Source organism: Papio anubis, unplaced genomic scaffold, assembly GCF_008728515.1.
Source record: "Papio anubis isolate 15944 unplaced genomic scaffold, Panubis1.0 scaffold401, whole genome shotgun sequence".
Lineage (NCBI taxonomy): Eukaryota > Metazoa > Chordata > Mammalia > Primates > Cercopithecidae > Papio > Papio anubis.
In genome coordinates, this window is record NW_022164175.1 from 67,440 (window position 1) to 79,574 (window position 12,135).

General features: G+C 40.3%; 1 protein-coding gene across 3 annotated transcripts; it reads left to right on the forward strand.

Annotated features, from left to right (window-relative positions):
* Positions 1 to 301: 301 nt before the first annotated feature.
* LOC116273154 (dimethylaniline monooxygenase [N-oxide-forming] 5-like) lies at positions 302 to 11,197 on the forward strand. 3 transcript variants are annotated; one of them, XM_031662118.1, is made up of 3 exons: positions 302 to 844; positions 936 to 1,111; positions 10,415 to 11,197. In XM_031662118.1, exons 2-3 carry the CDS (start codon positions 977 to 979, stop codon positions 10,646 to 10,648), a joined length of 369 nt encoding a protein of 122 aa, XP_031517978.1. In that variant the 5' UTR covers positions 302 to 844; positions 936 to 976; the 3' UTR covers positions 10,649 to 11,197. The 3 variants fall into 3 exon arrangements, with proteins under 3 accessions (XP_031517978.1, XP_031517979.1, XP_031517977.1); XM_031662119.1 differs by having other exon boundaries at positions 303 to 689; XM_031662117.1 differs by having other exon boundaries at positions 304 to 715.
* Positions 11,198 to 12,135: the final 938 nt, after the last annotated feature.

Here is a 12,135-nt window from a genome sequence, read left to right on the forward strand (position 1 = left end):
ACTATTAAAAATACTTTTATTTCATTAAAATTATCTGCTTATGTTTTGGTTTCCTCCACTAAACTGTAAGCGCCTCTGAGTAGGAAACAATACATTCCTCACTATATTCCAGCACTCAGCTCAGTGCACGGGGTTTTAAAAGTAAATTTCTACCAGAAGTATAGATTCTTAGATCCAGATTGTGAGGAGGGGAGGAGAGAGGTATAGGCGAGGCGGGGTCGGAAGCGGGGGCAGGGTCATCTGTTTGAACAGATCACCTGAGGGGTAGGTGTTCACTGAAGCATTTGGAGCAGAACTTGCTTTGGGGTTGTTGACAGTTTTCTTTTCACTAGGAAGTGTTTGTCAGTTAAAGGCAAAAACCAGGAAGTTAAAAGTGGATGCAGAGGCGAGCACAGATGGGACTAGGGGGCACTCTGTTTTCAGAGAAAGTAGTTGAGAGTCCTGGCAACAGCAGCTGAAATATAAAGAAGTTGTAGGATTAACTTTTTCGCCCAAAGCAGCTTCAGCCCACGTTTCATTCCCATCAAGGGAGGGAGAATGGGTGCCGCTGAGTGGGCGGGGGAGTAGTCTCTGAAAGGAGGTGGAGCGCTACAGCCCCTCCCCGTTGGCTCTCGCTGTTTGTATACTGTTGGTTTATACTGATTTGACAACAGCCGGCTGTTGAGTCGCCTCCTGATCGCAGCTGAAGGGTCTGTTGAGGGCTTCGGGAAAGGCGGTGAGATCCAGTACAGCAGCAGAGCACTCCCGGCTCTGGGTTTCGCAGGCGCAGGGCTCCCCCGTGCCAGCAGAGGGATTTCCTCTAGTGAAGAGGACCGTCGAATCTGTCCTCCTCAAGGCAGCTCTTGTACACAATTTATTCGAATGCCATGGCCAAGGTCTTCCTTGAAAAATGTAGACCGATGTGTGCTTTTTGTCTTTTGTCATCCTTTCTTTAGGATAGGCGACATTGACCCACAGGTGAAGATCTCTGGAGATCATGACAAAGAAAAGAATTGCTGTGATTGGGGGAGGAGTGAGCGGGCTCTCTTCCATCAAGTGCTGCGTAGAAGAAGGCCTGGAACCTGTCTGCTTTGAAAGGACTGATGACATCGGAGGGCTCTGGAGGTTCCAGGTACATACATCTCCTAGTCCCTTAATACTTGAAACCCTCCCTGCAACTAGGTGCATACTACAGTTTATCTTAACAGTGTCAGGTGGCCGGCCCGGTGGCTCACGCCTGTAATCCTAGCACTTTGGGAGGCCGAGACGGGCGGATCACGAGGTCAGGAGATCCAGACCATCCTGGCTAACACGTGAAACCCCATCTCTACTAAAAAATACCAAAAAAATTAGCCGGGCGTAGTGGCGGGCGCCTGTAGTCCCAGCTACTCGAGAGGCTGAGGCAAGAGAATGGGGTGAACCCGGGAGGCGGAGCTTGCAGTGAGCCAAGATTGCACTCCAGCCTGGGTGACAGAGCGAGACTCCGTCTCGAGAAAAAAATAAAATAAAAAAGACAGTTAAACTTATTATATTCCAAAGAATACCAGCCATCTTTATTGATCTCCAAACTGACATGCGTTGGGTTTGCTGAGTTTGCTTTTATTTTTATTTTTTCACTTTTTGAAGGATAATTTTTATTATTTTTATTTACAGAAAATTCAGCAGTGTACATTTAACCCAGTTTAGTGGCAACTTCTTTCACCTTTCCCTTTTCCAGCTTGGTGATTCAAGCGACAGATTTAGGACCCAGGACATTGCCTCCCCAGTGGCAGCGAATCTCATCATATCTGTCCATGTAATTGGTTCTGAAAACTGCCACCAACTTAGCCACATCTCCTTTGTCTTCCTAGTGACCCTGTGTGAAGGCAACGTCGTGCAGGTCTTCCCGTGGACTAGACATCTCAATCTTAACTTCTCCCTGACAATGCAGTAAGGGACCCCCATTTTGGGACACAGGGCAGGCAGGAAGACAACCAGCTCTATGGGATCCGCATCGTGTGCCATCACCACCAGCTGAGTCTTCTTGTTCTCCACCAAGGTGGTGATTGTGTTAACCCCTGCTGGAGAGACGGGTGGTGTCTCTATGGGATATCCCCTTTGCCAGCAGCTTTCTTCACAGTCCAGGACAGTAGTCTCTACTTCTTCTCTCGTTTTGTCTCTGGTCTGTGTTTGTGGGCCCCCATAAGCAGTCAGTAGCTGTTTGGCAGTGCAAGACCTGGGTGAACTGGTTAATGGCAGGAAGTGCTTTCAGCAGCTTATAGAAGGATAGCTCTTTGCTGCTGCAAACTGATACAGGGGGGCCATTTGACAAACAGAGTGAGGTCCCTTTGGGGCTGGATGTCCTGTCCAATGCCAAAATTCTTAGGCTTTTTCTCAAACGGAGGATTTGCAACATTTTTGGCTTCCTGCTTCTTCACGATAGCAGGGGTGGGGGCCGCCTTCTTTCCCTTAGCCTTCTTTCCTATTGGCATCGTGGGTGGCTAGAGGAGAACAGGTTTGCTTTTAAGCTAGCTTTCTGAACAGTGAATAGTATTGAGGTGCCCTAGATAAGTTTTACATTTTATATTTCATAAAAACTAACACAGTGTTGGCCAGCTACATAAAAGTGGCTTTATAGCATTTCTTAGTTGAACAGAAATACAATCCTCTTGCACCCTGACTCTGTTTTGGGGACCAATTTTATGTGACAATGGTCCTTATTCAGATCTGGAGTGGATCCCCTTGGCTGACCTGCATACCTATATCATCATCAGTCTTGGACATGGGCAAAAAGCCCGTTGTTTTTAGTAAACAGCAGAAAATTCTGCTCTTAAAATCTGGCCACAATATGGTATGGAGGTTAAGAACGCAGTCTTAAACTCAAACGTTATTTCTGTCACCTACTAGCAGTGTGACCTTGGGCACATCATTAAGCCTCTCTGTACCTCTGTTTCTTCATCTTTAAGAAGTGGATAATGATAGTATCCACTTAATAGAGTTATTGTCAGGAGTAAATGAATGGATCATTATGCCAATCACTTACAACAGTACCAGGAACATAGTGCTACATGTTGGTTATTATTCAGTATGCCTAGGATGGGACTCACACATGTGGTGTCTTTACTAAGCATCTTAGCCAGGTTTGGCAGTTACTGAAAAGGCATGAAATCAATTAAGGATGGGAGAAGGTTGGGAGGGCATCCATCACCCTGTCTGATTATCAAGTTTCTGGTTTTTATCTCCAATGTGGTTAAAAATTATTATCTGCTAAAGACTTAATGTGGAGGTTTTTCTTCTGATTATCCACTTGGCAAAATTTTAACACTTTATAAACTGCTTCCTTGAAAATAAATAAGCTGTGTTTCATCATAATGCTCTGACCTCTGTTACGACAGACCACACCTGTGGTTCACCATTATATTTCTAGAGCCAAGCATGTATTCTACTGTCTCCGTTTTTTAAAGCTCCCCAGATGATTCCAATGTGCAGACCAGGTTAAGAATACCAGTTCAAAGAGAGTTTCTATTTCATGGGATTTTGAGAATCTGGCAGGAACAGTAGCCCCAAACTGTCCTCATTCCTCCCATTTAAATTTTTCTTCTTTCTTCTGTCCTTATTACTTCTTCCAATCCCATCAGTTCCAATTACCCCAACTTCCATCCCCTGCTCTCTCTCTCTTTTTTTTTTCTTTTTTAGACAGAGTCTCAATCTGTTACCCAGGCTGGAGTACAGTGGCGTCATCTCAGCTCACTGCAACCTCTGCCTCCTGGGTTCAAGCGATTCTCATGCCTCAGCCTCTCAAGTAGCTGGAATTATACACATACTACCACGCCTTGCTAATTCTTGTATTTTTAGTAAACACGGGGTTTCATCATGTTGGCCAGGCTATTCTCGAACTCCTGACCTCAAGTGATCTACTCACCAAAGTGTGGGGATTACAGGCATGAGCCACCATGCCTGGCCTCTCTTTTCTTACACAGACTTCCTGATCAAATAAATGTGTGAGCCTTGTGCCTAGGTAGGAAATATAATCAGTGTATAGAATGTGTAGAGGGAAGATTTATTCATCAATGGTAGAAAATTGTAAAATCCAGGAGCAGAAGCTTCTTTTTCTTCTACTCACTAACCCAATACTGCTCTGTGCTCACTCTTTTGTAAAGCAGTGGATTGGCACAGTGATAAAACTTACGTAAGGTCCAGTCGGGTGGTTCGAAGGACTTGAAGGATTTTGTTGACACAGGATAACACTTTGTTGTGGTTAGTGATTTGAAAAAGAGTTGAAGTATAGGAGTACCTCAAAGAGGTGAGATCTGTCATTCATTTCACTCGCTGATCCCAACAGACCTGCTGTGGAAAGCATGGCTCTACTCTTTGTAAACTTTGAACTTTTGGAATACAGGTACAGGCTTGCATTTATCAGTACCTCATAAAGTATTTTATTACAGAGGGACTTTATAAATATCTCTTGAATGAATAAATGAAATAAAATTCAGAAGTTAGGAACGTGCCTCCCCTGTTCTCCTTACAAACAAACATCTTAATTCCAAAATGACCCTGCCATTCATTAATTTACCTTAATTTAAAAAAGATATACTTGTGTACAAACATGTTTAAACAAACTTAATTTTAGAACAGTTTTAGACTTACAAAATTTATTAGGAAGATAGCACAGAGAATTATAGTACACCTCATGTCCAGTTACCCCATTATTAACATCTATTAGTATGATACATTTGTAAATAATTAATGAACCCATATTGATACATTATTATTAACTGAATTCCATAATTTATTCAGATTTACTTAGTTTTTCCTAGTGTCCTTTTTCTGTTCCAGGATCCCACCCAGGATACCGTATTACATTTAATAGTCATATCTCCTTAGGCTCTTTTTGACTATGAAATTTCTTAGACTTTCCTTGTTTTTGATGCCCTTGATAGTTTTGATGATTACTTACTGGTCAGATATGTTGTAGAATATCCCTCAGTTGGGATTTATCTGATTTTTTTCTCATGGTTAAACTGCAGTTATGAATTTTGGGGAGGAATATTATAAAGGTAAAGTGCCATTCTCCTAACCTCCCATCAAGGGTACATACTATCAACATTATACCCACTGTTTTTTTTCTTTTTTTTTGAAACTTAAAACTCATTTTATGTTATTGTAAGAAATTAGCATTCAATATATGCCAAAATATATCTTTTTTGAAGTGTAAGTTTGTTTCACTTTTCTATTTTTCGTTTTCCAACTTTTATCTTAGGTTCAGGAGCTACATATGAAAGTTTGTTACAAGGATAAATTGTATGGGGCTGGGATAACTGCTAGCCATATGCAGAAGATTGACACTAGATCCCTTCCTTTTGCCATATGTGAAAATCAACTCAACATGGATTAAAAAGTTAAATGTAAAACCTCAAAATATAAAAACCCTAGATAATATCACTATTGATGTTAACCTTGATGTCCTGGCTTGCAACAGTGTTTATTAGTTTTTGCCACTGTAAAGTTGCTCCTTGTTTTTCCCTTGCCATACTGTGTTCTTTGGAACAAAGCCACTATACACAGCCTACAACTAAGGACAAAGTCTTCTATTCTAGGCCTTCAGTCTTTCCATATGAACTTTAGAATCCATGTGTTAACTTGGATTCTAAAATAGCTTGCTGGGATGTTGATTGGGATTGCATTGTATCTGTAGGTCAAGTTGGAAAGAACTGACATCTTAACAATATTTAATCTTCCAGTCTACGAATCGGAATATCTCTCCATTTATTTAAATCGTAGACTTTCTTCATCTGTGTTTTATATCTGTGTTTTGTAATTCATGCTTATAAATCCTATACTTTTTTTATATTTACACCTACTATGTAATTTCGGGGGCATTATTATAGATGGAGTTTTTAAAATTTCAAATTCCAGTTGTTCATTCTGGTATATAAAAAAGCAAATGGCCAGGCACAGTGGTTCATGCCTGTAATCCCAGCACTTTGGGATGCCAAGGCAGGTGAATCACGAGGTCAGGAGATAGAGACCAGCCTGGCCAACATAGTGAAACCCCATCTCTACTAAAAATGCAAAAATTAGCCGGGCATGGTGTCATGCGCCTGTAGTCCCAGCTACTCAGGAGGCTGAGGCAGGAGAATTGCTTGCATCCAGGGGGCGGGGATTGTGGTGAGCCAAGATTTCGCCACTGCACTCCAGCCTAGGCAATAGAGCGAGACTCTGTCTCAAAAACAAAGCAACTAACTTTTGTATGTTAACCATGTATCCTGCAACCCCTCTGTACTCACTTGTTGGCTCTAGGAGTTTTTTTTCTTTCTTTCTTTCTCTCTTTCTTTCTTTTTTTCTTTTTTTTTTTTTTTTTTTTTTAATTCTTTGGGATTTTCTATATGAACAATCGATCATCTAAATAAAAGTTATCTTTATTCCTTTAATCAGTATATCCGCTACTTTTCTTTCTTATCTTATTAATGTACTACTTCAGAACTTCTTTTTTTTTTTTTTTTTTTGAGCCGGGTCTTGCTCTATGCCCAGGCTGGAGTGCAGTGGGCTGATCTCGGCTCCTGCAAAATTCGCCCCAGTTCTGCGCCATTCTCACCGCCTCAGCCGCCGGTGGCTGGGACTACAGAAACCCACCACCTCGCCCGGCTAATTTTCTTGCATTTTTTTTAGTAGAGGCGGGGTTTCTGCGTGTTAGTGGGATGGTCTAAGTCTCCTGACCTTAGTGATCATGGGTACCGTGCTCTGAGGTGCTTTTAGGATTACGGAAGCATTGCAGTGACCAGGGCTTCCTGAGTACAATGTTTCTGCAGGGTGGTGAGAGGGTCTTGCAGCGTTCACCGGATGTGGGAGGGTGATACGGTTTTATGGGTGTGATTTGGTGTTTGTGGATGAACGACATCGGGTTGGGGGACATATCCATTCCTAGTTTACTGAAGTTTATCATGAATGGGTGTTGTACAAACAACATTTTAACAAAAATAAAAGAAAAAGAAATCCTACTGCCTTAATAAATCAACTGGTTTTCTCTATTTTCACATTTTTTCTATTTAAAATAAATAAAGTATACTCAAAAGAGACATGTCTAACAGGGAGAGATTATACAATTATAATTATATACCCACAGGTAGACATAATATTACATATTTGGTGAATAGAATGTAAATTTAATTTTACAATTACTTTTTTACTTCAAGTTATATCATAGGCCGTTTTTAACGTTCCTGCACAGACTTCAAAATCATAGTTTTTGGTGTCCCCAAATTCACTTTCCGTAATTCATTAACTAATTCATTTCAAAGCATTTATTGCACGTCCAGTACACACCAGGTCCATGATAATAGAGATTTAAAGAAGGATATGGCTACTCTCGGGTTTCTCACAGTCATGGAAACAAATGCTTGATAATATAATGTGTTTAAGTTATCTTTATAGAAATATGAACAGAGAGTTTTGGGAGCTTGGAGGATGAATAGGGGAATCTAATTCCCTGGAGAAATTAGAAAAGTCTTCTTGAAGGAAGTGACATTTGATATAACTCTTGAAGGACAGGACATTTTTCAGGTGAAGAAATAGTAATATGTACAGAGGTTTGAAAGTTGCGCAAGAGCTTAGAGTGTTTCAGGAACAATTTAATGACTTAGAAATTTGAGATTAAATAAGGACAACACTGGATGAAGATTAAAAGATAAACCGGGCTAGATTGTGAAATGTGCTAAATTTCAAAATAAGGAATTTTGTTTTCCAGATGGAATCAAGAGAAACTATTAAGCAGTGGAGTGGCAGGATCTACTTCGTATTTATCAGGATACCCATAGAGTGGTGTGGAAGATAAATTCTGCAGGTTGAGGCTGGGCGCGGTGGCTCACGCCTGTAATCCCAGCACTTTAGGAGGCTGAGGCAGGTGGATCACGAGGTCAGGAGATAGAGACCAACCTGGCTAACCTGGTGAAACCCCGTCTCTACTAAAAATAAAAAAAAAAAAATAGCCAGGTGTAGTGGCGCACGCCTGTAGTCCCGGCTACTGGGAAGGCTGAGGCAGGAAAATTGCTTGAACCGAGGAGGCAGAGGTTGCAGGGAGCTGAGATCGTGCTACTGCACTCCAGCCTGGCAACAGAGCGAGACTCCGTCTCAAAGAAAAACTTAAAAAAATTCTGCATGTTGAGATACTGTAACTTACTAAACCATTCATCTATTTTGGGAACATTTAACATTGTTACTAATTAATTGCTATTTAAATTATACAAAAATATGTCTTTCTGCATTTGGCTTTATATTATTTTGCAATTTTTCTTAGGACAAAATTTTGGGAGATACATGTGTCTTATTGAACTCTTTTTGACATAAATGTTGATGTATATTATTAGTTTTGTTATGCATTTTGCGAAACTTACATCTTATTCTGTATATCCCTTTCTCAATACAATTTGATATGCATCCATTAAACATTTATTGAGTGCTATGTATCATTGTGGATGCTGGGGGAAAAACCATGAGTACAATTCAAGGGGCTTACAATCTAGTTGGGGAGATAAGGAATACACTACAAAACATTACGGAGGTCTTTGAATCCTAAGCTGAGAAATAGGAACTTTATTCTACAGGAAATGGGGCAACATCTAAAATTTTAATTAGGGCAGAGATATGGTCCAGCCACACCTTAGAGAGAATACTTTGGCTGAAATAGGTAGGATAGGTTAGAAGAAGAGGCTTCAAAGGAGACTTGTGAAAATGTTATTAGCAGTTAAAGAAATGAGATTCTGGATTATGGGTCAGAGAAATGGGAATGATCAATTTAGGATTCCTAGACTGAATAATTATGCAATAAAAATGGGAGAAAATCAATCCTAAAGGAGGACAAAGCCAACAAACACTCTCCTTTGTGGCTATTTAATGTTTCATAATACTCAATATTTCAATATCTGTTCATTTCTAGAATAAAAAGGGAGGAGGATATGCAAATTGATTAAGGTGATTTTCCATAGTCAAAACAATTTTTGAAAATCTAAAAATCTGAAAACTCCTCATTTGTGAAATCTCTGTGACAGAATAATAGGCTGGGTAGATTGCATCATTGCATTACTTTATGTGATCACCACAACAATGCTATAAGGTAGTTAACAGGAAGTTGTTTTTTTTTTTTTTTTTCTTGAGATGGAGTTTTCCTCCTGTTGCCCGGGCTGGAGTGCAATGACGCGATCTCAGCTTACAGCAACCTCCGCCTCCTGGGTTCAAGCAATTCTCCTGCCTCAGCCACCTGAGTAGCTGGGATTACAGGCATGTGCCACCACGCCCAGCTAATTTTGTATTTTTAGTAGAGACGGGGTTTCTCCATGTTGGTCAGGCTGGTCTTGAACTCCCGACCTCAGGTGATTCGCCCACCTCGGCCTCCCAAAGTGCTGGGATTACAGGCATGAGCCACCACACCCAGCCTCAATAGGAAGTTTTTGAGGATGCAAAGAAGTTTGTTGTAGGGGAAAGAACACTGAATTGGGGATTAATGTCATCTAATGCAGTGCATCTCAGTTTGCATACACATCTGAATCACGTGAAGATTTTGCTAAGATGCAGGTTCTGATTCAGTAGGTCTGAGGTGGGGCCTGAGAGTCTGCATTTCTAACACCATCTCTCAAGTGAAGCCCCTGCTGCTAGTCTATAGGCCACACTTTGGTAGTAAGGATCTAGAGCAGTGGTTCTCAAATTTCAGTTGTTTTGTTGGGCATTTAGCTTGTTTCATTTTTATATTATGAATAATGCTGGTATTAACATCCTTTAACATAAAGCTTCCTCAGCAATGCTGAATATTTTTTTAAAAGGCTAGGTAAATTGCAAGGAGTTTCATATACATTTTGACACTGCTCTCCAGAAAACAGTGGAGATGTTATACTGTTTCCAGTACATGGAAACTGTTACACTCTCTCCTGTATATGTTCCCATTTTGCCTCACTGTTACTCATTTAAAAGACTATTACTCAGTGTTAGTAACACTGTCTTCACATGTTAAGAACTTCAGCTGGGATAGAATAGAATAGGTAGAATTTCTGGGGACTGACCACATATCTTCTGTCCCATTCTCTTCATGTGGTGAGGCTGGACTTCCTCATGGTATGGTGGTCTCATGGTAGTTGGATTTCTCATATGGCTGCTAGCTTCTACCAGTGCGAGCTTTCTGAGACCCAGGCAGAATCTGCAAGGCTACTTATGACTTGGTCTTAGAAGTCATTCAGTGTCATTTCAACTGTATGCTGTTGGTCAAAAGCAAGTCATAAAGATAACTGAGATTCAAAGGGAAGGGACTAGATAAGGGCACAAATACTGGAAGGTAGGGGTGTGTGTGTGTGTGTGTGTGTGTGTGTGTGACTGACACTTCCTTCAGAAAACTTTTTCAGATGTTTATTGACTATTTATAAAACATGAAGATGATTCTCAAGTTGCTATGAATATTTTCTATTTATTGCAGGAAAATCCTGAAGAAGGAAGAGCCAGTATTTACAAATCAGTGATCATCAATACTTCTAAAGAGATGATGTGCTTCAGTGACTATCCAATCCCAGATCATTATCCTAACTTCATGCATAACGCCCAGGTCCTGGAGTATTTCAGGATGTATGCCAAAGAATTTGACCTTCTAAAGTATATTCGATTTAAGGTAGAAAATTGTGTGGATATCTTTGTGTTTGATGTTGTTTGCTAAGTAAATGAATAATGTGATTTCAATTACCAATGTTTACTTCTAAAGATTGGCTTGATTTGCACATATATTTATCCTACCCAGCGAAAAACTCCATTCTTTGCCCTCCTTGCTCCTCAAAAATATTCAAGGGATGGTCTCGCTTTCATATATTTGGCTGCAGATACAGGAAGTCCCCTGGCAGAGTGTTTTCATCACCTTCATTTCACATTATTTGCACATAACTGCAATAAACAGATGAAGGGAATTGCTTTCCCCATTACAGAAGGGAACTGATAGGTATGGGAACTTTAAAACTTTCTGGTTCCACAGTCCTTTACTGCTTTGCCCTTTTGTACTTTCTGAAGTACTTTCCAATACATTTGTTTACATAAACATCATAAAACCCAGTGAAGTATAGTTGTTGGATAGTTAACTTTGGTGTAGAGGGAAGAACATGGAATTGCAGAACAAAAACCTGAATTCTGGTGCTTGCCCTACGACTAACTAACTTAGATGTTAGACAAGCAATTTCCTCAATTTCAATTTTTCGAAATTTTCTTGTTCGTAAAACAAGATAATTGTACTAGATCACTTCCGTGGTTCCTTCCTGCTCTAAAGTATTCTAGGACTTTTCTATAATTTCTGATCATGACCATAAAAGAACAGATATTTCTGACAGCTGGCAAAAAGCCCAAAGCTTCTGCCTTCTGATCATCCTGCTAACTCATGCCTTTTTCTGCTTAACGACAATAAGAAAATGAAAACATCTAGTGAACTTCTAAAGTAAGTCATTTACATTCCATTAATGCTTCTCTTCATTTGTTTAAACAATACTTATTGAACAAGTTTGTTATCATACTAAGCATTGAATATGCAAAGACAGAAAAGAAAAATCAGTAACTTTATAGTCTACTTAAGGGGTAACAAATGAAGAAAAATTTTATTATAAATATAATTAATAAAAATAAAGAGTTACGTGGGGACAAATGCTAGAGATCTATACGTTGCAGTTCGGAGGAGAGATGTTGAACCCAACAGGACAGGTTCTAGGGAAGTTTTCCTAAAGGAGATAAAGTTTTCTTAAAGCTGAGTCTTGAAGGGTGAGTAGGAGTCGACCAAATAAGGAATAAAAGGGTGATCTAGGCAGAGGCACCAGCCTGTGTAAAAAAGAACATGATAGAGGAACTATAAATAGTGCTGGATGGCCAGGGCATGCAGGGGTGGTCTCTCTCTCCCTCTCGCTCTTTTTTTTTTTTTTTTTTTTTTTGAGACACAGTCTTGCTCTGTTGCTCAGGCTGGAGTACAGTGATACAACCTCGGCTCACTGCAACCTCCACCTCCCAAGTTCAAGCAATTCTCCTGCCTCAGCCTCCCAACTAGCTGGGATTACAGGCACGTGCCACCACACCCGGCTAATTTTTGTATTTGTAGTAGAGATGGGGTTTCGCCATGTTGGCCAGGTGAGTTTTGAACTCCTGACCTCAGGTGATTCACCTGGCTCAGCCTCC

Coding starts and splice junctions, on each gene's coding strand:
- LOC116273154 (XM_031662118.1), top strand. CDS start 977: ATGACAAAGAAAAGAATTGCTGTGATTGGGGGAGGAGTGAGCGGGCTC. Junction 1,112..10,414: donor GAGGGCTCTGGAGGTTCCAG/GTACATACATCT, acceptor TATTTATTGCAG/GAAAATCCTGAAGAAGGAAG.